The 25,410-nt window shown below is 44.1% G+C and overlaps 1 protein-coding gene across 4 annotated transcripts in view; it reads left to right on the forward strand.

Moving 5' to 3' along the window:
* GALNT9 (polypeptide N-acetylgalactosaminyltransferase 9) overlaps positions 1-21,113 on the forward strand; it is a 100,199-nt gene extending 79,086 nt beyond the window's left edge. For all 4 annotated transcript variants that reach the window (XM_065851770.2, XM_071815943.1, XM_065851775.2 and 1 more), the window contains 5 exons: positions 6,219-6,404; positions 9,814-9,951; positions 12,062-12,157; positions 17,844-18,011; positions 18,602-21,113. In XM_065851770.2, coding sequence (XP_065707842.1) covers positions 6,219-6,404; positions 9,814-9,951; positions 12,062-12,157; positions 17,844-18,011; positions 18,602-18,748 — 735 coding nt within the window. In that variant the 3' untranslated portion in view covers positions 18,749-21,113. The remainder of the gene's footprint in view (positions 1-6,218; positions 6,405-9,813; positions 9,952-12,061; positions 12,158-17,843; positions 18,012-18,601) is intronic.
* The last annotated feature ends 4,297 nt before the right edge of the window (positions 21,114-25,410 follow it).

Consider the following 25,410-nt stretch of genomic DNA (forward strand, 5'->3'; position numbering starts at 1 on the left):
TACCCATGGCACTGGTCGCTCCCCAGGAGGAAAACGTTAATCAGGGTTTGCCATCTGGAGTAAATGGGAATTGCCAGCGAAAGTCCCGTGCACACGCATCTGTGCCTTACATTTGGTCAGGATTTGGCACTTACTGTAGATAACAGGACATCACCTGAGTTCAGTAATCATGTGTTGGTTTAGTGAGCAGGTGCTTATTCACACCAGGTGAACCTGTCCAGTGTAAACAGGTGATGATTTCTGGATCTTTTAATATAAACAGCATATTTAGTTTGCTGATCTGATTTAGAATGGTGTGTGGGAAAGCACGTCTGGAATCACTATAATGATTTGTTAATACTTCTGCTCACGAACTATTCTTTTTTCTTATAGCTCAACTCTGATGTGTTCTTAATTATCCTCCTAGAGATCAGTTTGCAGTATCAATTCCACCTCCAGCTCGAGTTGTGCTAATCCGGTACAAGGGAGAAGGCGTTAATGCAGTGTCACCAGGCTGGCTGGTTGCTGTACTGATGAGAGATGGGTTCACACCGTTCCTTACAGCGGTATTATCTCCGCCGTACACTTAAAGCACTAAGACTTAGTGAGATTTATAGAACTATTAAGAATGAGCTATCAGGTGTATCTCCGGGATGATAATATTCATCGCTCTGTGTTTGTACAACCGCTCCCTTGGGAAGGTCATAGAGGAGGAACAAGATAGAATTAAGCTTTGAAAAGCAAGAGCACACCCCTCGCCATCAATACCTCTGCAGGTCACAGCTGCCAAACGTGAATTTAAAGAGCACTCTTGAGAGATGAAACTGTCCCAGCTCCCCAGCGCCGACCGTCCAGCGTCGGCACCTGGGGACTTGTTTCTGCTCGCTTTGCCGTCCTGCACGGGTCCTGCTGAACCGCCATCTCCGCCGTGATTCTTCTCCACTGCCTAAAGGCTTCGGGTGCCAAAAGTTGAACGCACAAGTCTCTGTGCACCAGGCGCCTGACAAATGCGCCTCATCCTTGGTGACTTCACAACGCGGCCTCTGAGCTCCGTGACCATCCACAGTGCCACTTTGTGCCTGTGACACCGAGTCCTGTGGCTTCTTGGAACCGTGTTCCAAGCTGAAATCAAGCTGGGACACCAGATGTCTTCACGGTTTAAAGTATTAGTAATTAATCTGAGTTTGTGGTGTTTCTGCATTAGACAAAGCTTTTACTATAATAGCCTTTTTTATTTGAAGGTGTTACTCTAAGTAGATCAGCATGCTAAAATCTGCATTGGGAAAGATTGGTTTGGAACAAAGCAGGATCTAATGAGCATATAGTGAATCCCTGGGCTCTGCAGCAGAGTCACAATAAGCATAATAGCCCTCACTGAATGAATCCCTTGCAGCATAAAAGCTTTTTCCTTAGGATAAAATAGCAACCCTGCAGGATTTAGTGCAGACAGTATGCAAAGATCATCGCAGAGGATGTTGTGGAAAGAGAAAACAAATGAGGACGACTCCACTTAGGGTCCTTTGAAAAGACCCTTTGTGATCACTTCATTAGACAGTCTGTTTCAATATTTTCTTATTCAAGAATGACTTTATTCCAATGGAAGCATCAATACATTCCACTCTTTATTCTTCCTCCCTGTGGTCTCAGCTAAAATGCCAGGAAGCATTTTATCATTTTTCAGCCTTCTTACTGCAGGTTGAACGTGCAGTAATTGTTATTTTTGTAGCAATAGACTGGACGTGTGAAGTAACAATGTTACACAACTGAGAACTCGCTCTGGGGAAAAAGAGTTGAGCAACTTTCACCTTTCACTCTCATGCTGGGAGATGCTATGAGATGTTCTGCCTGGTTTTAGGCTAATGTATTTGCTTGAAGTACATGGGACATTTAAAACATCCTTTTAAATCCCATCTTCTCCCTCACATAGCAACGAGTCTATTAATTTCTTGGAGTTAGTTCTTTACAGGCGAAGTTTATCTTTACAGAGAGATAGCAGGCGGTGAGTGTGAGCGTCTCTAGAACACATTTCAATTTCTTCACGCTTATCTGTTTTCTTCTGTAAGAGGTGAACAGGAGGGTCTTATCTTCTCACTGTTGGCACATCTGAGATCTTACTGGCTTGAGCTTCTGGGTGACCTCTAAGAAATACGTGAAGGACAACCTCGACGTTTGCTGCTCAAAGCTACCAGAAGAACTTTTAAAAAGCGGCTCATTGCAAGAACATTATGGTCCCATCACTCTTTCCTCTGAAAGCAATCCATCTGTAAATAGTAGAAAACCCTGAGGGAACAAAGCTAAGAGGTCAAACCCCAGTACATTCGTAAAGTTTTAAAAGCTAATCAAGTATCTTAGAAATTTTTTACTTTCCTACGAAGAGAAAGGGTTGAATTCAGTCTGGGATGAAACCTCTGAGCGAGAGGATCCAACACTCCCTTGACACCTCTCATAACACTATGGGAAAAGCAACTCTCTGCCAAGTGCTCATCGTTGGGGCAACTGGAATAATAATGTCATCCATAAACTGGTGGAGCTATCTGTTTGTGTTTTGTAATTGCAATGATGAATAATCGTTGAGACCTTTTCTGGACTTTCTTTGTTGCTTTTTTGTTGGTTTTTGTTGTGGTTTTTTTTTGGTTTTGGCTTGTTTTTTCTTTAAAGGAAAGGGTAGTTTGGATCTTCAGCAACAAGTGCTTGTGGGAAAACATATTTACCCAGAAAACTTCGTCTTGTTTAGCAAGAGTTAAAGCCTTGCAGTTTACTGGCCTTTGTAAATCCCATGCCCGCTGCGCTCAGGGAGCTCTGGTGCTGCACACTTTAGGTCATGGCAGACCCTGTCTCACCTCGGCTTTTCTTTGGTGCATGGAATATGATGTTGGATTGAATACTGTATAATAAATGGGGAACACTTTGCTGTAGGACAGCGGATCTCAGGTATTCAGGAATAGCTAATAATTAGTGCAAGTAAATAACTGTAGTGCAACCACAAACTCTGTCATTCCATTTGCAATTTACCCCTGATGTGGGTACTTGTTCTTCTTAATACTTAATATGTCTGTTTATAGAAAAGTTGATTGAGATAATTAGCAGTAAAAAAGCTAAGGTAACACGGCTATGGTAACATTTATATTGCTATCAGTTTTGTTTATAGCAACCTAAAGAGCAATCCTGAAATTAGAAATTAACTACAATTAGCAAATAAGTGGAGTGTCTCTCAGAATGAGTCGATCATGTCTGAAAACATTGCACAGTGTGATGCTGTGGGAGCAGAGCCGGGTCCCTGGGCTGCGCAGCCGCGCGGGGTGAGGAGCACGCGGAGCAGAACCTGGTTGGTGATGATGATGATGATGGAGCTATGGCTGGGCCAGCCCAGGAACACGCAGAGCAGAACCTGTTTGGTGATGATGGTGATGATGATGATGGAGCTATGGCTGGGCCAGCCCAGGAGCATGCAGAGCAGAACCTGTTTGGTGGTGATGGTGATGGAGCTACGGCTGGGCCACCCCGGGAGCACACAGAGCAGAACCTGTTTGGTGATGACGGTGATAGAGCTATGGTTGGGCCAGCCCAGGAGCACATGGAGCAGAACCTGTTTGGTGATGATGATGGAGCTATGGCCAGGCCATCCCAGGGCATCTTTCAAGCCTCTATCTGCTTCTCTTTGAGCGGAGCCTGTGCTGCCAGCCCAGCCCTTGCCCTCCGGGACAGGTTTGATGGGTACATGCTGCAATGCCAGAGCAAAGTTTATGAGAGAGGATTTGCCTTTCCATTGGGGAAAAGAGGACAGGGTTTGCTTGTCAGTGATGAATAGGGAGTGGCTCAGAGAGACCCTTCAGCCTCCATGTTCTCAGTAAATGAACCTTGAAACAGACGGTGTTGGCAACGATAATGAGACAAGTAACTTGGGGTGGAATGTGTTGTTATCCCTTTTAGCCGGGATATGGAGAAATGGTGGCAGGATGATGTATTCCTGGTGAGACACAACTGTCTAACTGCTTCCTCACTCCATATGCTGTACATCCCACCCTTATCCTGGGAAACAGCCCCCACTGGTGTTAATTGGAGAAAAAAGGTATTCATCCGGGGTAATTCAGCATGTTTATAGGAAACAAAATTTCCTTGATGATTTCCTGGCTGTTTCCTTCATTTCTGTTCTTCAGATTTTGTCTCTTTCAAGAGCAAAATAGGGCAGAGGGACAGTGGCTGAACGGAGATGTGAAGCAATGCAGACCTGCGCCGGGGCGGTCACATCGCAGGCAGCTCCGCTGGTGCTGAGCATCGCCCGCCTGGGGCTGCTCCTCCTCCCGCTGTGCCTTGTTCAGAGCCGGGTGTCTGAGCTCCCTGGGGATTCATCTGCCGGGAATTTACTGCTGATAAATACCCGTTTGTGTTGAATTTACAGATGAGCTAAACTGTTTCCTTTAATGTTGCAGTTTAGTACCTTTTTCTTTTCAGGTTTGTATGAGCACTGGCATTTGAAGGAAATAAATCTGTCGCTCAGATAATGTATTTGCTTTTGGCACCAAAATATATAAATAAAAATTACAAGGTCATTAACCATATCAAGAGAAAAAAGTAAAGCTGTGCATTCGATAGCTGACTTCCAGGATGGCTTGGGCAAAGAGCAGTATATTAAAGTGTACTGCTCGTTTCCCATTCTGATCATGAAAATCAGTTAATTCCTTTCTTTTTTGTAGCACTAGAAGCCCTCAGCATACGTCAGTCCAAATTTACGAACAGTGTGTTTATCAGTGTATTTCATTGATCAAATGTAAATTCCAGTGGCCGGTGATTTACTGCAGAACTGCTTGGGAAGCAGCAAATAAATATTACCTCATGAAGTATTACAGAAAACAAAAAAAGGCCAAACTGGGGGAGGAGATTTTCATCCTCCTCTTCCCCAGCAATTTACCTTTGTCCCCGAGGAGGAAGGTTAGAGCAGAACTGCCCCAGGGTGCTCGGGAGCGCATCCTCCCTGGAAAGGAGCTCCGTGCTCAGTCAAAGGCAGCCTGGCAAGCAGTGGGTTATCGCTTGTATTTCAATATCCTTTATTTATTTCAGCTCCTATAGTTCTGGGTGCAGATGCGAAGGAACCAAAATGCATTAGGCTCATTCCGAATGTTGCTGATTTGAAGGAACAGGTCCATGGACAGTCAATAACCAACAGGAAAATGTGTGACGGTGTGGACGTGGTGGCACCGGGACGGCTGGGTGATGCCGTCTCCGCTTGGCCCCTCTTATCCATCTTCATCAACTCAGGGACAGATAACTCGTCGTTTCTTGGTTCTGTCACTGCTGTCCCTGTGTGAGCACAGCGCAGGAAACGTTTGGTGCGCTCGCAGCACTGCCACACCTGCCACGGCCTCTGTGCTACATAAATACAGGTTTTGGTTAATGGCCAGATTTACCCATTCATGCCCTGCTCAGATTAGTGTCTTATTCTCAGCTAAAATTTCCACGGGACATCCTGTACCAGGTGTATCTTGTATCTTAGTGAAGATGGGATAAGGGTGTTTGTGAAGGGAGAACCGCTGTGAAAACCAGCGAAGCCTGCAGGCACTGATCAGAAAAAGAGAAGAATAATTGACTGACTCACAATCAAAGTCTACGCTTCCATAAATAAGCATGTTTCCATGCCTTTTGGGCTTTTTTTCCTGTTGATATTGTGTATGTGGGTAATTTGTTTCCTTCTCTTTCCCAAAGGTGATGTTCAAATCCCCACATAAAAGGCACTGGTATGGAACAGGTCATCTGAAATGCTTATTTTACACCTAAACATGTATCAGATTTTTCTGGCAGTCACGTTTAAGCTATTAAAGTTTGTTCATTGATTTGAAGAGCTGACACAGTGCCAAACACAGCCAGTGGATACAACTGCTCTGTGCCGAGGTTTCAGTAACAAGCACTGGGTGAAATTAGTCCCTGTGATAGAGGTTACCACCCTATCACTTGTCTTCTGCCTAATGCTTCCAGGAACAGTGACATTATGGGGAAAGACTTGCTTATTTATGTCACGTAGACATGTGTACCTAACAGAGGCAGCTGCGTTCATGTCGGATTCATGTATGGTTGCCAGCGCAGGTAAATCTGGTGATTGCTCTGAATCATTCGACAGTGCCCGTGTCCACCCAGGGAACACTACCCAGAACAGCTGAAAAGCAGCAGTTGTATCACCTCAAGAAGAAATTTAAAAAGTAAAATAAACTAAAAAGTCCTGTAATTGTTTTTCCTCCGCTCCCCAGGTGTGGCAGTGCGGAGGGAGCATGGAGGTGCTGCCCTGTTCCCGCGTGGCACACATCGAGCGCACAAAGAAGCCCTACAACAACGACATCGATTACTATGCAAAGCGCAACGCCCTGCGCGCCGCCGAGGTCTGGATGGACGACTTCAAGTCCCACGTGTACATGGCGTGGAACATCCCCATGGCGGTAAGCGCGGGTCGCGCTCCCTGCCGAGCAGAGTGGGGGCTGGGGTCCCCAGTGAGCTCTGTGAGCTGCAGGACGGCGCTACAGTCGTACAGGGGGTGGCAATTGTAAGTGGGGGGATCTTGGGGCAAGAGCGCTCTCGTGCTGGTGCAGGCTCAACACGGAGGGTAGTGCCGTATAAACGTGCTTCCTCGGTATAAGTTTTGTTGTGTGCTCAGAGAGGTGACACAGGCTTATAATTTCTAGAGCACGATGTTTCGGGTTTATGTGCTTCCTCAGAAGAAGCCGTTAATTTGGGATGCCATTAAACTTTGAGGTGTTCATATGCTACAGTGGTGAGGGCTGCAGAAATGTCCATAAATAAATACCATTCATCATGAGAGTCAGTAGATCTCACCAGCATAAAAACCAAAGTATGTGATAAAAGAATCACACATTAACCAGCTTTATTGTCTGCGGGCTGAGAGTTGCGATGTGGACACGTTCTGTTTCTTGCTTTGCAAAGGAATTGTAGATGGCATGTGGGGGCCTCTAGTAATCCATGTCATATAAATATTAGATAAACTGTAGGTTCAATTTATGTCTCTATTCTGTAAGTACGTCACATGCTACATCTCCATTGTGCGTAACTGTTGGAGAGCAGAGGTGTGTGTTCGGTGCGGTTGGGTGGAAGCCGACTGCTGCCGTGTCCATCAGTGGCGTTTGCATCAAATGATTCGTGTGCGGGGCACAGGGAAGTACACTGTTCCGTAGGTACGGATGGCTCAGTTAACCCTGCTGTGAGGCGTTCGTTCGAAGCTGATTGAAGAAATGGAAACAGGAATGTTCCTATCAGAACAGCAAAAATCACCAGCCCAACAGTGTCTTTGTGAATATTCAGTTATGGCCCAGAGTCCATCAAAGTCAAGGGAGTCTTGTCAAAGACTTGATCAGGTTTGGTCTGTGTCCAAAATACCCACTTGTACTTTGGTACCTGGGTAATATATCAAAACCCCATTTTTATTCATTCCTGTTGTAGTTTTGAAAATACATGTACCTGAAGGAGCAAGGTTCTATTTCTCCCTGTGTGATGTCTGAAATGTCTGATGTTCACACATGGCCAAATTTTGCTTGCTGCTGTTCAGTACTGGACGTGTGGTGCTATCTTGAAAGCTGGGTCTCTATGGAGATGTGTTGGTGACTTCTTTTGGCAAGAGAGGTCATTGCAGAGAATTATTTTGTTGTCTTAACAAGGCAATACTGCAGAACTTCTTTCCCATACAAGATTTCCACAGAAGACAGAGCAGCATCCATCTAAGTTTTTAGGGGCATTTTGGCCTTGTCTGCATCCATTTGATAAAATGGTATGTTTCAAATAGGAGAAGAAAAAGAAGTAACCTTGGTAAATTTGTTTGCTTGATGACTTCTGTAAATGAATTCTGAGAAAAGACATTTAAATAAGCATTTACACCAAAACATGATTTCCTTTAATCTCTCGAAGATTACTTATTTTTGTAGTTTTCTGCACCGAGCTGTACAGCAGTGCTTGAAAGAAAATAAAAAGGGGGGGCACATCTACATTAAGAGACATAAAATCAGCGTAAGTATTGAACATCAAAATTTTCTTTCCATAAAATAAATTGATTGATAAAATGTGCATCATAAAAATAACCCCATTCGGTTTCAGGAAAAAGAAGCTGGTATTAATATTCAGAGTTATTCCACTGTAGCGTTCAGGCTGGGTGACTAACAAGTACTGTGCTGCTATAAGCCGTGAGAAAAACCTTCTGCAGAACCAGGAACCTCGCTGCCTGCTTGCAAAGAGCCCATCCACATACTCAATTCTGTGGACATTTCATTCTCGTACCCCGCACACGACGAGTGCAGCTCGTACAGAGCCAGGCACAGCGTGTTCAGAGCTGTCCAATTTTCCACTCCTGTGGTCTGCAGGAATGGCCCTGCAAACAGGGCACCCTCCCTTAGAACGGGCAGAAAGGGGCAGGTCAAATACATCTATTCTTCCATGCCAAAACCTATCCAAATAAACACTTTCACAGCTCGCACCGTCTTTTCCACAACTCGTTCCCTTCTAAGTTCTTGAGGATCTGTGCATAACATGTATCTCGATTAGCAGGACACGTCTATAAGATCATATTCCCATAACCTTCAGCAGCCGGTCGGTACAGCTTTAGTTAACCAGTATAGCTTTTTAGTTAACCAAATATTTCGTATGCCCCTGCTTATGATCTATTCCTCAACTATTTCAGTGATAAAGGAATCTTATATTGAATGATTTATGGTGCTGAGTGCCTCCGAGAGTTGCTCTCCTCATACGTAGCCCGAAGTAGCAGGTAAATTACCATCCATTGGAATGGATGCTGCATCGAGCTCGTGACACAGTATGCAGCAGCACGCAGCAGCGAGCGCAGCAAGCTCCGTATGTGGCAAATAGAAAAACCTGTTCAGTATTACACTTGTATTGTCTCCTGAAAACCAGGCGTCTGTTGGGGATTCTCGTAAAGCCTGAGCTAAGTTTGCTGCTGCCTTGCAGCCCTGCGTTAGACCTCATTTGTAAAATGTACAGAGACCTTTCTGGAGGAAACGTAGAGGGCACTAAACAAAGCTCCGCACAGAACTCCCCAGATTCCGTCCATTTGATTCATACGGTGTCGGAGAAGATTTTTAGATGAGGTAACTCTCACTGTCTTAACGTTGAACTGTGATTTATTATGGTTTAAATCAACAGACTGACTCAGGACCTGGCATTTTTTAAATGGCTCATTTTGATCGTGTTGAGTTGACTCTTCCAGCCTATGTTTTCACGGGGTTTGGAATCAAACATGAATTAAATTCTGAAGTAGAATTATAAGAAGGTTTTGAGTTTAACTGCGTTATATGGCTCAAGTCTGCAAATGAGCTCCAGTTCCAGTAAAAACTGAATGCTGGTCTAAGCAAATGTTTAATGGAGCTTAATGACTTTTTGAGCAGTTCTGCTTTGATGTTCTAACAGGCCTGTTTGATCTCATTTACATTTGTGAATATCCAAGGCTTTTGCTGCAGTAAACTGTGATCAAGATGCCATATCTTAGAGCAGAATTACCGCCTAAATTCCTAACAAATCTGAAAGCAAAGGAGTTCAGGTTTGATTGCAAACATTTAGAATTGCTCTAAATAACAACACTCTTATTGTGTTCTTTTTATTTTGATTTATGTCTGGTTTTTGCTTGTTCGTTATCCTTCTTTTTCCACTGACTTTCATTAATATTTATTGTCTGTTCTCAGGAGCAGCTGCTTGATGAGCTGCTACTTAAAACTGAGAAAGAAGAAAGGAAAACACAGCTTGGTACACAGAATGGGCTCCAGTTGGGTTTCAGTAAAAAAACAAAGACTCATAAAGTCAAGGCAGTGAGATTTCTTGATTTCTGCTTTGTAGAACCCTGGAGTTGACTTTGGAGACGTTTCTGAGAGAATAGCCCTACGGCAGCGGCTGCAGTGCCGGAGTTTCAAGTGGTACTTGGAGAACGTCTATCCTGAAATGAGGGTTTATAACAACACCGTCACCTACGGAGAGGTACTGTGTGTCTCTGGAAATGCATCCCGGCTGCGCTGGAGCAGCCTTCATCTCAGGTCTGTGTGCTCAGGTGATGGATTTCCAGCTCCAGTTGTGTCCCAGCTGCTCTGAGGAGCGGAGTGGACGGGTCCCTGAATCCCAACATGTCAGAAACGTGGAGATGTTTCCATTCAGCTTTCTGGATCAGTTATTTCTCTTCTATAAACCAATCGCATCTCCCACATATGCTCAACTCCAATCTCTAAAGCAGTCAGACATACCTTCTGTAGCTCTTTAAATCTATATCATGTGCCTGTAATGTACGGACTGCTGTCACTAATGGCTGTGAACTGAGCCGAGGTTCCAGGAGCTCTCTTGCTGCAAAATGTTTTTGAGATTCTGTTTTAATTGTCTACATGAACTACAATTAAATCCAAAGGCAATATATTTTGACACAAGACAATGAAATGGACACTCTTCCTTTCTGTTCCATTTGATTGACTTCATATAAGTCAGGCACTTCAGATATTGATGCAAAGTGTGAGGTTTATTGCATAGTATCACTTTGCATCCTAATATATCTATCCCTGGCAGTAACTGAGGAAAGATGTGTAATAAATTCAACAGGAGCTATTAGTAAGGGTCAGGCTCGAGGCGGCTGTGAAGTGCGAAGAGCACGAGCAGCACGGTGCTGGTGATGGTGATGGTGATGGTGATGATGGTGATGGTGATGATGGTGATGGTGCCAGTTCCACCGAGCGGTGAGCGAGCCAGGCTCTTTGTTTCTGTTGAGTGGCCATACGAAGGTTCTTGAGACACACAGGAAGTTTAATGATGCAAGTATCTAATTGATTAACATTTCTAATAAAATGGAGCCACACAAGCCATGTAGCCCATATAAACTGGCACCGTTCCCTTTCAGTCTTACGTGCCCATAACGAAAAAATGAGACACTTCATCCCAGATAGCATCAAGCTTGTTATTAGATACCTTCTCTTCTGGTTATTTTCCTGGAGGAAAAGACATATGGATTTCAGCAGGTTTAAAGGAAAATGCATGTATTGAGTAGACGTGAAACAGATTGAAACAGTAGTAAAAATATATTTCCTGGTGACTCAATTCACATTTTTAAAGCCATGTCATAAAGCTGTCTTCATCTTCTTTAGCCTTATAGTACTCAAGTCATAAAATAAACGTCCTGAAAGTTAACTGTTGGTGAGCCCCCTTATCCGATCCCTGTTACGCTCGTATGCTGTAATATGAAGGATTATTTAACGATTCTCTGGACACCTCTGTATTATGGAGGGGAGGGCAGGCAAATTGTTCACAGCCTAAACCAAAACTGACCTGTTGACTGTTTCAAAATGTCCATCTAAATAACGTCTTCACTAAGATACCTGTAAAAGTTGTGTCTAAGATATGTGTGTAATATTTCTACCCTGAAGAAAAAGAAAGGCCTGAAATTTCACAGGAGCTCCAGCCCCGTTTTACAGACCTGGAGCCTTTCGATGTCTGGGGAAGGAACCACAGGGATTTTTGACTCAGTTCTCTGAACCCAAACCCCAAGTGTACTGAAAGCCTTCCAACGCTGGTCCTCGTTGCCGTATCCTTTCACTACAATGTGCTTTACACCACTTCCCTACATAACCCTGTACTACAGCCTCAATTCAAATAGGATTGTTTCATATGCTTTTTTTATTTTTATATATGCAGTAGGAGCAAATAAAAGGGTGCAACATCCCATATCAGTCCTGGGTAGTTCCTATGATGTTTGGTTTACATCACACTTAACATATAGAGTCAAAGTTTATGTATACACAAGGGGTAATTTGGAGCAAAACTTAGCCTGGGTCTCTTATACTGGATTTTAAGGGGTTTTGATCCTTGAGTAATTGGTGTAAATATAACTCTGACCCATGGTCTGTGAAGACAGCAGGGTGTCCGAGTAACGTCTTTCCTGGAGCAGGTTCATTATTGGCATCCTGTCATATCTGGAGAATGTGTTTCTCAGAGGACAGTTTTACGTATTAGGAGTTTCAATAGGTGTAGTGCAGCTAAGATTTAACTAGAGGGGACTTGTGTGGTACAAATGAATGTGTAACACAGCCGTGTTCTTCTGACCCGGTTACAGGTGCGTAACAGCAAAGCCAGCGGCTACTGCCTAGATCAGGGAGCCGAGGAGGACGACAAGGCGATCCTCTACCCGTGCCATGGAATGTCCTCCCAGGTAAATGGCTAAAATCCCATCGTTACTGAGAAAACTTAAAGTATTTTCAGGAAAAAAAGAAAGGGTTGGCAGTGTATTTCTGAGAGGCAAAGGAAAATATTTGGATTTGGACAGTTTGTTTGGGTGAGCGGCTCTTCTCATGTTGATGTTACTCGTTCTAGGAATAGCACCTCTTTAAATTAACTGTTGTTTGGTCCAATAGGCTCCTATGCAGAAGTGATTCAGCAAAATGCTGCTGTGATTCCCCAAGTAGGCAAAAACTTAAGTACATATTTAACATCAGCTTCAAAGGGAATTCAGAATATCTTCTAATGCTTTTCTAGAAGAGGAGGTCTCATTTTTATCGGTCCCTGTGCGTATTATAACTTTCTTACAGATGTCTGGAGATTTTAAAATGACTTTTCTTCTTTCCATGCTCATAGGGATGTTACTTGTTTTTTAAATACGAGTTGGATATTATTTAAATCCAGGACTTGAGTTTCTTCTGAAATGCAATTCTAGTTTCTTTTGAAGTACCATCTGAACCAAAAGTGCATTAATGAATATTCGCATGCGGAAATGAACTCTGACCTTATCACGGGTTTAACAATTCTCTGAAGTTCAGTCATGCTCCCATTGATTGGGACTTCTGGCTCATTCATCACCATGGAGACATAACAAGAGTCACAAGTTATAAATATTGCCTGTTGTGCTTAATTGCAAGCTGGTGCAGAGCAATGCCTTATTAGGGCAAAGTGAGACAGACAGTAATTCCTACTGAGAAAACGTCCACCTTTGGCAGGATGGTTACGGAGCGCTCGACTGACGCTTGCCTGGTAGGGGCGGAAGGAACAGCCTCTGAGTATGGTAACTAAATAGTGTTGCTTAATTAGATGTAAATGAGCTTTTCAAGAAAGCTCCGGTTGGAGACGTCAAGGCACTCACAGAGCTGAGTCTCTCGCTCCATTCTAATTCTGACCAGAAAGTTGCAAATTTCCGTCCTTTCAGAAAGTCCCTTTGCAACCTCTAATCTGCGATCGTCGTGCGAGCTCCGAGAAGAATAATGAAATAAATGGTTCTGACTGTAATTTATTTTGCAATTTAAGTCCTTAACCTGCTTATTTGCCTCCATGACTCCTGTTTCATAGAACATGCTTTGACTGCCAGAAGAAGAAACTAGATGAGGGCCTAAGTTACTGTGAGTTTATTGAAAGGAAGCACAATGCACCCAGCTTTTCCTGGTACATTTCAGGTACATTTTCAGAAGTATCTCACCTCTCAGCATCCAGCTCTGACCAATTTTTTTCCATTAAGGAACAGGTAATTTTCCTTTTAGTAAGATGTAAATACATTGCTGGTAGATGATGCCTTTTGAACTGCCGGCTCCAGGCTGGACATGGCCAGCGCTTCTCAGCTGCAGACAAAATACACAAAGTATTGACTGCCCAAGAAGCTGAATTTGTGAAGTGTCCGGTTGAATCTCTCTGGCTCACTTGTGCTACAGGTCTGCATGTCCTGTCCATCTGCATCTTCTGGAAAAGCCTGAAAGGCTGGGTCTAGATTTCCATTACAGACACAAGCTAGAGCCCTTTTGTTACTACCTCTGCACATAGAAAATTACTCTTCCCAAACCATGTGAGAATGATAAAAGTATGGGAAAGGCAAACGGTTAATCTGCTAAATCATCCTGCAGCACTTTCCTCTTTTTTTAATTAAAAAAAAGAAAACGATTTTCCATTCTGTAAGAAGCACCAAGCAGCAGCAGGCAGAGGTGATCAGAGGTGATGGTTCATCTCAGCTGAGCATTTCACTGACAAGCATGGGTTGGAGCCACTCAAATGCAGCCAAGTTAATTAATGATTACACAGCTGGAAAACTTCTATCATCTCACCACAATTTACAAAATTAATTTGGTATGGGGACATGAGAACCACAGCTGCACAAACCCTAATCAAGGATATTCAAGCACATAGCATGAAAGGTGTTGACAGCAAGCCTTTTAATATATTAAATAAACGTTTTTAAAGCCCTTCTTCTAATCAGCCTGGTGAGCGCAGTTGTCTGTTGTGTTTAGCTTTCAGTTTTTGACATTTTTCATCTCGAGCGTAGGGCATAAAATACCCCCCTGAGTTGGGATTCGGGTTAGTTGTACACACCTATTGAATATAAATGAATATAACCATGGAACTCATTTTCACCTGTTGGGTTATCACTGGTGCTTGACGTGTCCTACCTCTCGCTATTCAGCTACAGTCTTGTTTGCTTTTCGTACACTTCAACTTTGACAAGCAAATTACCACTGATTTTAGTGTGTATATATATATATATATAGTTCCACTGAAACCAGCAGGAGTCTGTTAAGTGTTTAAAGAAAGCGGAGTTAGGAATAAGATTATTGTTCATCTGTGACAAAATGTTCTTTTCTTCTGCGCCCTTCTATTCCCTGCATACGCACACCGCTGATGGTGCTGTCCTGCATACCGGCGAATAAAACCCCTCTACCATTACAGCTCCAGGAACAAAACGCTGTGTGTATTCTCAAGACCATGTTTACCATGATAAATGACATCTTTTCAATGACATCAGCTTTTTAATTTTTTTTATTCAGACAGGGACAAGCCATTTCCTGGATGCTCTGGAATGCATTTAGGCTGAGTTTACATCAATTTAGCTTAATGAATTTGAGTTGAGCTAGGTCAGTGCAAGCCAACAGTCAGGAATACCCAGACAAGGTTTTGCACCAGTTTAAGTTCACTTTCTGCTCTACAGAAGTGTCCTTTTTATATGTGTTCATTGGATCTGAAGTTTGAGTCTAACTCCTTCCAGGAAAAAAGATCTGCAAATGCTGCTGGGAGAGCAATTGGAAACAGTCCAGGGCTACAGAAAATTCAGAAACAAAGGACATATTGAGGGTCTTGAAGTGCCCTGCATGGGGCTCGTGTTGTACATCACCTGTAAAGCCTCGTGGTTCTGCAGCACTGCACAATACCCTTTTGTTGTAAGACAAATTATAAAAATGGGGGTGAGGGAGCACACCGGAGAGGGGTGGACACAAAGAGGGGTGGACATGACCCCCAAAAGTGGAACATGTTCACAGAATCGCGCCGGGAGGCGAGAACAGCCCCGGCATCGAGATCAGGCAGAGCGAGCGGAGATCTCGACGATCAGATCCCGGAGCTCGCAGCTACGCAAATGGATGGAACAAGAGAGATGAAAGGCTTTTCTTAAAAGGTTGCTTGGGGGCAGATATTTAACATTTTGCTCGGTAGAGCCGTGGCTTTCCGGAGCTGCACAAGACAGCAGTTCCGACTGCTCAGAGAGGGTGCGTGGAAAGGCTGTTCTGTAACTTGCTGGAAGAGGTGGGTGAGATTCTGTAGCAAACCTGGCCGTTTGGGAACTCCTGTGATCTGTTTGTCTTGTGGTCACAATGATCCTCATGTGGTTCCCCTCTGCTCTCTGGCGTGGGCTCCGTCCTGGCTCTGCGCTTCACACGGTTGCTCTGAACAGAAGTGGCAGGTGGGAAAACAAACACAGAGTTTGTCAAAGGGCGTCTGGTCTGGGAGCAAGGAGACCACACTCTTTTCACAGCCAGCAAGATGTGGTTATTCCCAGCATGATTCTTCTGAGGTTAACAAGGATGGCTGCAGAAAACTAGACTCTAATTCAAGGGGTTTTGATTGACTCTTAATGATACCTCGTGCACTGGTCAGTAGCATCCAATAAATGGCCGTCACTTCTGACCTTCCTTCCCTTCCTTGTTAAGTAATTTCAGCCTTGTAACAGCAGTAAGAGCAGAGGCAGTGATTTTCCTGGGTGATAATTGCTTTTCTTTGGTGGCTCAGATCTTCACCCTGCACCATCCGGCTCCCAGCATCCCAGCCTGGAGTGACTCCGTTTTACAGCCTTTTGGCACCTGGATGCTGCACTTTGCTACTTTTAGGGTAAGAAGGGCAAAATATTCTGCTGATGTAACGGCTCTGGATGTAAACACAGAGTGAGAAGTAAATACTGGATGTATTGAGTTGGGTGTATTTCTCTGCTGCCAAATTAACATAGTGCATTTTTGCTTTAATGTGACTTGAAATCTCCCTCAATAAGCTCTGCCTCAACTGCCCAGAAAGTAGCAGTAATTAAGGGGATTACGTATTAATTTCTGCAACTTCTAAATTAGGATTTCATGATTATCACAGTTATCTCAGTGCAATGTGATAGAGAGCTGACAGAACCCCTTTTCGCTCTAAATGAGCCTTTTAAAACCGCCCTTCAGGCTTTGAGGCTTTATTAGAATACAGACTGAAACAAATTGTTGTAGAGAAAAATCAGATCTGGAGGAGGCAGAATAAAGGGTCTAAAATCAACCTTCCTTCATCAAGATCGTGTTCCCCAGGCCCGATGTCACCCAGCAGCTCTTCAGTGCCTTCTTAGGTTGCGAGAAATTTCCAAGGTCCCTGGCGTGTCTGTGTGTCCATAGGAAAAACTTTTTCCCTCCAGTAAAAATTGACATGAATTCCTGTGCATGCTTAGATCTTTTTTAATAAAAAAAAACCACCTCTGAAATAATAAATGGCTCTCACGTGAAGCCTCTAATTACAGCCAGTAGCATTTACTACATCACTAAATTGCAGAACAGGTAAGCCACACACAAAACTGCAATATCAGAGTGTGATTCTTTATTACATAGGGCTAAACCACGTGCTAACAAATCTGCTGTTATTTCCCTCGTGATGTCTTTTTTTTCCTCTCTCATATCTTTGGATACTGGTTGCATGGTTGGATATTTTCAGTAACGTTTATCTACAAAAACTAATTAGACTTGTTGCTATCAATAGCCTCTAACAGAGCTCTTAAGAACAAACTGCATGCCAAATTGACATCGTGTCCTTGATAAATCAATTCCTGCTGAGTGGGTTTGATTTCCATATTGATGACTTCACTTTCTTGATTGCCCTTTTGCAGTGACACTAGGGCAGGGAGCTGGGGGGAGCAGAGATGTGGAAGAAGGGAACGTTGTGTCCTGTGAGAGACCCTGTGTTGGGAAAACAAGTCTCCCAAGCTTTGCCCTTGAGCAGCATGTGCCATGGAGGCTGCGTCTCGAATCCCGTGCTTGGTTTTGGGCCCCTCACGCCAAGAAAGGCCTTGAGGTGCTGGAGCGAGTTGAGAGAAGGGAACGGAGCTGGTGAGGGGCTGGAGCACAAGTGTGATGGGAGCGGCTGAGGGACCTGGGGGTTCAGCTGGAGAACAGGAGCTGAGGGGAGACCTTCTGATCTCTGAACTGCCTGAAAGGAGCTTGGGGCATGGAGGGGGTTGGTGTCTTCTCCCCAGGAAAAAGCGATAGGACAAGAGGAAATGGCCTCAGGTTGCGCCGTGGAGGTTTAGATTGGGTATTAGGAAAAAATTCTTCATGGAAAGAGTTATAAGTGTTGGAACAGGCTGCCCAGGGCAGTGGTGGAGTCACTCTCCCTGGAGGTGTTTAGGTGAGGTTCTTAGGGATATGGTGTAGTGCCAGTGTTGGGTTAATGGTTGGACTTGATGATCTTCCAGCCAAAATGATTTTATGATCCTGTGTGTCAGACTGGGAAGGTCCCACCACACAGGAGGGCAAGAGGATGTGTCACCGGCAGAGGAGGCCGCTCCAGGCTGGCGCTGTGTCCCATGATCAGGGTTCCTAGGGCCATGATCCAAGCCTTCCCTTCCCTTTCTCCCACAGCTCGTGCGCTACAGCTCGGAAGGCGTCCTGCAGCTGGGCCCGCTGGGCTCCACCGCCTTCCTGCCCGACTCCAAATGCCTCGTGGACGACGGGAAGGGCAGGACACCCACTCTGAAGAAGTGTGAAGATGTCCTGAGGCCAGCACAGCGGTTCTGGGACTTCACACAGGTACAGGAGAGCTCAGGGAGCCTTGCAGAGACAAGGTGTGGGAGGAATGCTGCTCCAGAGGGCACCTGGGGAAAAATGACATCTCTAGAGGACTATTCGAGGAATCCCCCCTTCTGCTTTCTAGAAATAGTTGGGTATGTTTTCCATAGGTCGTGTGTTATCCCAGAATTTTCTTGTATTACTACTAAGGAATTTTGGGGTATGCTTTTGAGGATTTTACACTTTCCAGCTTTCAATTAATTTTTGGCACTTTTGAAGGCATTCTTACAGTTTCTGTGATTTCCTATCTCTTGGGGACTGTAGTGATTCTCTAGTGCTTTTTAAAGATTTTCTAGTGATTTCTGGGGAATTTTCTAGCAACTGCTAAATCTAGTGTTATCAAGGAATGGTTTTGGCACTTTGTGTGGGTTATTTAGCTCCTCTTAGGAATTTCTAGCACTTGATAGGGACTTTTATCACTTGATATATACAGAACGTTCCAGGCGTTTTATAGTCCTTTCTGAAGATTTACGGGTCTAGCACTATATTTCTTCTAGTATTTTCACATTTTCTATTCCTTCTTCTAATCCTTATTTTATTTTATTTCTCAGAACGGTCCGATCATCAGCAGAGACACTGGCCGCTGTCTAGAAGTGGAAATGTCAAAGGATGCAAATTTTGGGCTCAGATTGGTTGTACAAAGGTGCTCGGGGCAAAAATGGATGATTAGAAACTGGATCAAACACGGTCGACATTGACTGCTGGGGCTGAGAAGCCGCCTCTCCTGCCGTCGTCCATTGCTCTGTGTGCCATATCTTGCAAGGCATTTGTCTTAAAGCAAATTAGTTTGAACAGGACTTGGCTGTCAAAAGTCCTCCATAGTTGGGCGTTCAAAGGAGGAAGAGAAGAAAAAGGAAAGCAGCCACACTCATGCCCTATTTGACTCTTCCTTGCTTTGGTAGATGACCTGGAAAGTCTTCTGCTGGTTTGGAAATTATTGGAACACCGGAACACAACAGAAAAGTGGGTTCCTTAAGCTCTCCTGAAGGAATCAATAGACAGATGTTTCTATGATGAGTTGAAGGGAGAGATCCCAATACTGCCTCATAAAGAGAATTCTCTGATGGGCAGCTTTTTAGCTTTAAGTTATTGACTGGTGCACAACTCCTATGGTGAATAATCATGTGCCTTTTTTATCGTACTTCATATAAAAGGGGACTTGAAAAATCATACCTTTTCAGCATGTCTGGTTCATTGTACTAAACAAGAAGATCTGTAAATAACACTGGAAATATAATCTATATGAAAAGTTCCGAGGTCGATTGTTTAGGAGTCTCTATTTCTAGATAGAGACTATTCCACAAATGTTTACAGGTGGTTCTCAACCTTCAAGCTGCTAAAAGGCGGCATTTTAGAGACCTCTTCTAGTTAGACACAGGTAAATGTTGACTAGGTTAAATAGCTACATGCTCCATTCTATTGCCACATTTTACATTTCTTGGCTGTGAAAGCATCACAATATAGCACTTGCATATTTAACTCTTTGGAGGCAGTAAATGTCCCGGTAGATGGGGGAGTTTCTCGAGGCCGGGGTTGGCTCCAGCCCTGGACACGAGTCCAAGGCTGCACCTGCAGGGCAGGGGCACCCTGGTGTGTTCCAGCAGCTGCCCGCAAGCTGGACCCTCGTTACTTCTCAATATAAGTGAAATGATTTAGGTGCCATCTGTGGAATTTAGCAATTTGAATCCTCCATGTCGTTACCCGTCCTGTGAAAACGTCTAACGTGAGCAAACACGCTTCGTGAGCACTGTTCAGACAAATTCCCGAACAAACCAACAAAGTGGTTTCAGTATTTGAAAAACAAACTAGAAGCTAGTGATAAGAGGGCAAATTAGAGAAGAGCTAGGCAGCGTATGTAAGTACTGTTACTCTGGAATAGAACTATTTTAGTGCAGTTGGCCTGTTGACAGCACCTTTGTGAACCGGGACGGAATGCCGCAGTTCATGGCGCGTCCCAGGGCTGTCCCAGCCGATGCCACTGCCGAGGGCAGCGGGCGCTGGATGAGGGGCTGTGGCACGGAGCTTTTCATCACGGAAGATGCGGTCACACTGAAGGAGAGACACGGATAGGATCTGTGCACTTCACCATTTAATATTTTATAGTCATTTTAAACAAAAAGCTTTGTTTTACTGAGCTGGGGAAACAGGTAATTGCAGGTACTGCAGTACCGTGAATATTGGTGATCTGTTTCTTGAAGAGTTTTAGCCATTCCTATTTCAAGGCATGTTGAACAAAATAAACTGGAAACAAAGTTAATTTTTCAAGGGCATGATACGTAATAAAATATTTACTTTTAACATGCATAATCCATCAGTTCTTGTCAACTATCGGTTGGTATCCAGAGAGCACATCACTATATTTTGCCCCAATTTTATTTTTGAAACCGAGTCTGTAAGATGGCATCCGAAGCCGGTTCTCCTGGAGTTTATTTGTGGCTAACAGCTGACCTTTATTAATGGCACATGCATCTGGTTATGCCTTTTTTTTTTAATCCCCATGTCTTAAATTGCAATCTGCAGTTGATCCTTGGTTAGCAGTGGGGCAGCAATCCTCCTAGATCCTGAGTAAATGGAAGAGGAAGGCTGCATATCTGGAGGAACACCAGGATTTAAGTTGATTATCTTAAAAGAGCGTTGCATTTGCTGTTTAGGAGCTTTGGAGCTGAGAAGCCCAGATAGATGTGCACTTACTGGCAAAGGTTTAAAGCCAGAGCGACCAGCCTTCACTATGATACCACCATGACAAGTGTGACTTGGTTTTCCTTGGGATTTTGCTACTGTGCATTTCCAGAGCCCCGTGCCAAGCGCCTGAATGTGGCCCCGTGGTGCGGGTGAGGGCGGTCGGTCCCGGCGCGCTGTGCGTGCGGAGCCCGTGGGCTGCGGGTTTGCAACAACCAGGCTCTCAGTGTAAGAAGAAAAGCAGATTTTTGTGTCCGTTAAATGCCTCTGAGATTTACAGAATAATACAAAAGGATTCAAATGACTCTTCGAAGTGGCGCTGGTATTTTCTATGATTGTCATTTTTTGTAAGATTTACTGAAATAATTTATTATATTTGAAAAACATCTGTTGGATTATTTTTACTTTAGTCCTTATCTGTATGAAGTGCAGCTGTGGCTGTGGCATTAACATGGTGACTCTGCATGTGAGAGGGTCTTAAATATTCTCTCATAAAAGAAATAATCATTTTAAAAGCCTGAAGTATTACCTTTTTGAAACAAAGTCTATGGGCCTTTTGTCAGTATTTCACCCCTAAGTCCTGCTTAATGCTGTTTCAAATTGTCAGTCTTGTTTCTCACAGTGCAGCAGTCCAGATATTAGGAAAAGTATTTAATATCGTGTAATATGCCTTGTTGAGGAAATTGAGATCAAAATCTTCAGTTGCTATTTTGTTTAATTGAGGAGATTATGGAGTTAAATACTAGGTCCTAGGACAGAGAATAGAAGGTAAGAACGAACATCAAGTCTGGTACACTGCTGTCAAAGGCAAACTGGTTAGAAAAATACTTGTGTAAGCATGTCAAGGTCCCTAAAAATTAGTTTGAGTCCTGTGGGAAAAAGGACCCCTTCTCCTTTGAGAGATATAAACTGTTTTCCAAGCTGAATTGATTCTTGGCTTGATTAATGGCTTTGTTGCCCAGTTCCGTCTGGCTCTGCTGGCTCAGAGTCCTGGGGCACGGTGACCGCCAGGGACAGCAACAGAGAGTGAAGAGCCGACAAAGGTGTTGAAAACCCGCGGATCCCCGCCGTTACATCAGGATCTATGTTGTGCTCATCCATGAGGCACCGGAACTCTGCAGGGCTGTTCCACACCCAGAAAGCACAACCCTGGATCCACCGCAGTGGTCTTAGACACAACATGGAAACAAGCAATGGGCGTTCACCCATATTCCAAATGTGCTGAACTCTCTCATTTCAGTGGGTAGTTTGGGGCTTGGTGTGTCTGAAATCAGCCCTTCGCAGTCATTTCTTTGTATTTCTTTTCATCTCTCTGCTGCTCTTTCAAACCTTTGGTCTAGTGGATGAAAACCTCACTTGCCGTGTGACAGGGGGTGTAATCCATCTGACACAGGACAGCTGCAATTTGAAGTATTTAAACCAAAGCTAATAAGATTTAATGAAACAGCACCAGTCCTAATCTGTTCTTCAGATCAATTACACAGCATGTAATTCCTTCAGTATCCAGTATTCATTTGAAACGGTTCATTAACAGCCATACTAAAGCAAATTATGGCCTGTTTCGGGACCCAATGAGTTGGGTCGTAAGAAGAACTTTAATAGAAGTTGGAGTTCAGACGGAGTTTGGCATCTTATTGTTCAGTTAGGACACAAATACCTCTGTGTGGCATGGGGTTGGTTGGGTTTTTTCCTGAAAGGTTTTAGGAGGAAGAACAACTGTAGGAATGTGCTTAATTGAAAATGTTTCTAGCAACGATGATCCATTTTTGACTGCTGTTAGTTTTACTGCCTGCTGCTTGCTGCTAATCCAAGGCACTAGTGAGGCCGTGCCACAGATAAAAGCTGGTATTGCCAATGAGAAGATCTGTCCAACAAGCTGGGTAGAAACCAAGGAATGACCAGGGCTCCGCATGTCTCTGGATCTGGATGCCACCAAAGTAAGCTTAATATTATGTTCTCTCTGGAAAGAATCCCAGACTTAACAGATTTTCGTGGTGCTTTGTCAGGAGTACCTGTTAAGGAGAGCACCGCAGTGTGTACCTCTACATTGTATTTTGCAGATACAACATGCTTTTGTTCACGTGTGAAATTAGTGGACTTAAGGTGAGAGCTGTAGTTACTGAATGCATAAAAAAGACATGAATTGGCACCGTGATCTACCGCAGTATGTGCATTGTGCATGTATAGCTTCCTGTGGTATAACAAGGTTATTCTTGCCACGCCAACACACAGTGCGTTCTGTGAGACAGCGTCTGCTTACCTGAGGGAACTTAAGGAATAAAGGCTGAAATCATGGAGTTAATAATGCTCAGTGAATTAGGCGCAAAGTGCATCAATATTTACATCGTCTAAAAAAATGCAATGAATTGGCTTCAGGTTCTCTGGTCCCCATAAAAGGCTGGGATGCTTGTGCCACGTGAAGACTTCAGCTGCAAAGTCCCAGGCACCAGTGGCATTAGAAAGAGAGATATACTGTGACCTCTTCAGTAAACTGTGATGGATTTCAGAATGGTTTCACTAGACACATTGACTTACATTACAAAAGGGTCAATGATATCTGACTAAAGGTATTGAGGTTGTGAGTTGCCCTATGTAAAAACTGGTTTATTTGGCCAAGTGGAGCAGTTTATGGCAATTTATGGCAACATGATTTTGAGGAACAGAATTTCTGAATGAAGAGCATTCTTCACAGATGTGTACAAGTACTTATTACTTTTCATAGGGATACAGTTTTCTATTGGCCACCAACAAGTATTACACACTTTCAAACTCTGTAATAAGTTAAATTAAAAAAATAATGCAGCAACTAGAATGCAAGTTGTGACTGCAAATCATTTTTCATTATGTGGCACATCATCAAATCGGTTTGTATTTACACTTAAGAAGTTAATAAATTACTATGCATTTTACTGCTGACATGAGCCGCATTTTTTTGTTCTTGTACATTTGGACATCTTGTATTAAAATTCAAAGCTTTTGTACAAAGGAGAACTAGAAGAGCAAAGTGTACCCGCAGCACAAAATCCTCCTGCAGGAGGCCGGTCCTGTTCAGTACAAAGGCACCAACCCACACAGCAGCAGCAGCTCTGCTCTTGTCCTGCCCCATGGGACCGGTGGGGGCTCCGCGAGAAGCATTCAAATCGAGATCAAAAAAGCCGCACAAAAACATTCTGACCTTGCCATCACCATTCCTAGAATTATTGAACCATGGGGAAAAATATGCTATTGAACCACAGCCAGGAAGCTGATGATGAAAGTATTCTCTTTTTAGGACCTTTGCACCGGACCCATGTTTTAGCAATTCAAACGTGCAAGAGCACAGCTGATCCGTCATTGATGTGTTACTGTTCTAAAGAACACAACCAACAAACAGAGCAACTCACAGTTCCCAAATCAATGCCAAGGACAGAAGGGCACCCCGCACCCTGTGTCCTGGTAGAGGGCAGGTTTGCAGATGATGGAAATGTCACCGCTCTGCTGCAGCCGGGGAAGCTGTGGGAGCTCTAGTAATTTATACCACCTATGGACCTGGGCTGGTGCAACTGATGGTGTTGCTATTGACTCGATTGGCTTTTTTCTACTTCTGAAGTCACTTTTATCTGCCCAAAGGCAACAGGAAGGGGACATGAAGCACTTGTGAACTCTCTCCTATACTGTCATACTTCTACCAGGAGCCTACACAGCCCAGCGCCTCGGCATTGAGAACAGCCAGTAACTGCTGTTTAGAAGAATGAAACAGGAGACAGGGAAAATGCAGAATGATCTCCCCCTAATTTCAAAAGGGAAGGACTTCCCAAGCCAGAGGCTATATGCACCGACCCAGCCGTTAGATTTAATAACTACTGTGGGGCTCTATGTATCTAATCCACTTACACCCCGGATGTCACATTCCGTTGTACTAAACAGCACGAGTGGTATGAGTCGGTATCTCTGCTTTTCATCCCATAGGATGCCCTGTAGTTCTCTTATGGTGAAAAACTGCGAATGACTGTTGTCAGCTCTTTTTTAACACCCTTTCTAGTCTGACCTCTGTCATCATGTTTTAAAATACATTTCAGAGCTGACTGTCGTGCTTTTTCTGTGTCACTAGCAAACAACTTGATAAAAGCACAAGCAGATGCTCTGTGTCGTACATTGGGTGGGGTGATAGCATGGTGAGAACTGATGGGGTTCCTGAGCTGCTCAGCACTATAAAGCATGCAGGACTGGTTTTAACATGGGCTTGGATCTCAGGCTGCTTGTCCGCTGTTAGCGTGCATGCAAAAAGATTGCAAATTGTGACCAAAGAGCAGAGAACATCTGAGGAAGGACCCGACACCATCTTTCATTCTACCAGAAAGAGCTCCCTGCCCTGCTCCTCCTGCCCGGTAACCGGTCACACATTTCCGACTCTCTTGCGCTCCGGTTGAATGAACTGCGTGACACCCAGTGCACCAGGTTCCTCTGTCCCGGGTTCCACAGGACGGGGACCACCCGGGTCCAGGAGCAGCTGTTGGGTGCTGGTTTCCCGCAGGAGGGGTTGCCTGGAACCTTCAGGTGGGACACGACACAACCGGGCTCAGCGGAACAGCCGGACACGGCCGCAGCCAACGTACCCAGCTGTGGCTCCAGGACCAGCCTGGTTTAAAGGGAGATGTTTCTTTTGCAAACCCACACTGAGAACTCTGCAGAAACGTCGCTC

Source organism: Patagioenas fasciata, chromosome 17 (genome assembly GCF_037038585.1).
Source record: "Patagioenas fasciata isolate bPatFas1 chromosome 17, bPatFas1.hap1, whole genome shotgun sequence".
NCBI classification, from domain to species: Eukaryota; Metazoa; Chordata; class Aves; order Columbiformes; family Columbidae; genus Patagioenas; species Patagioenas fasciata.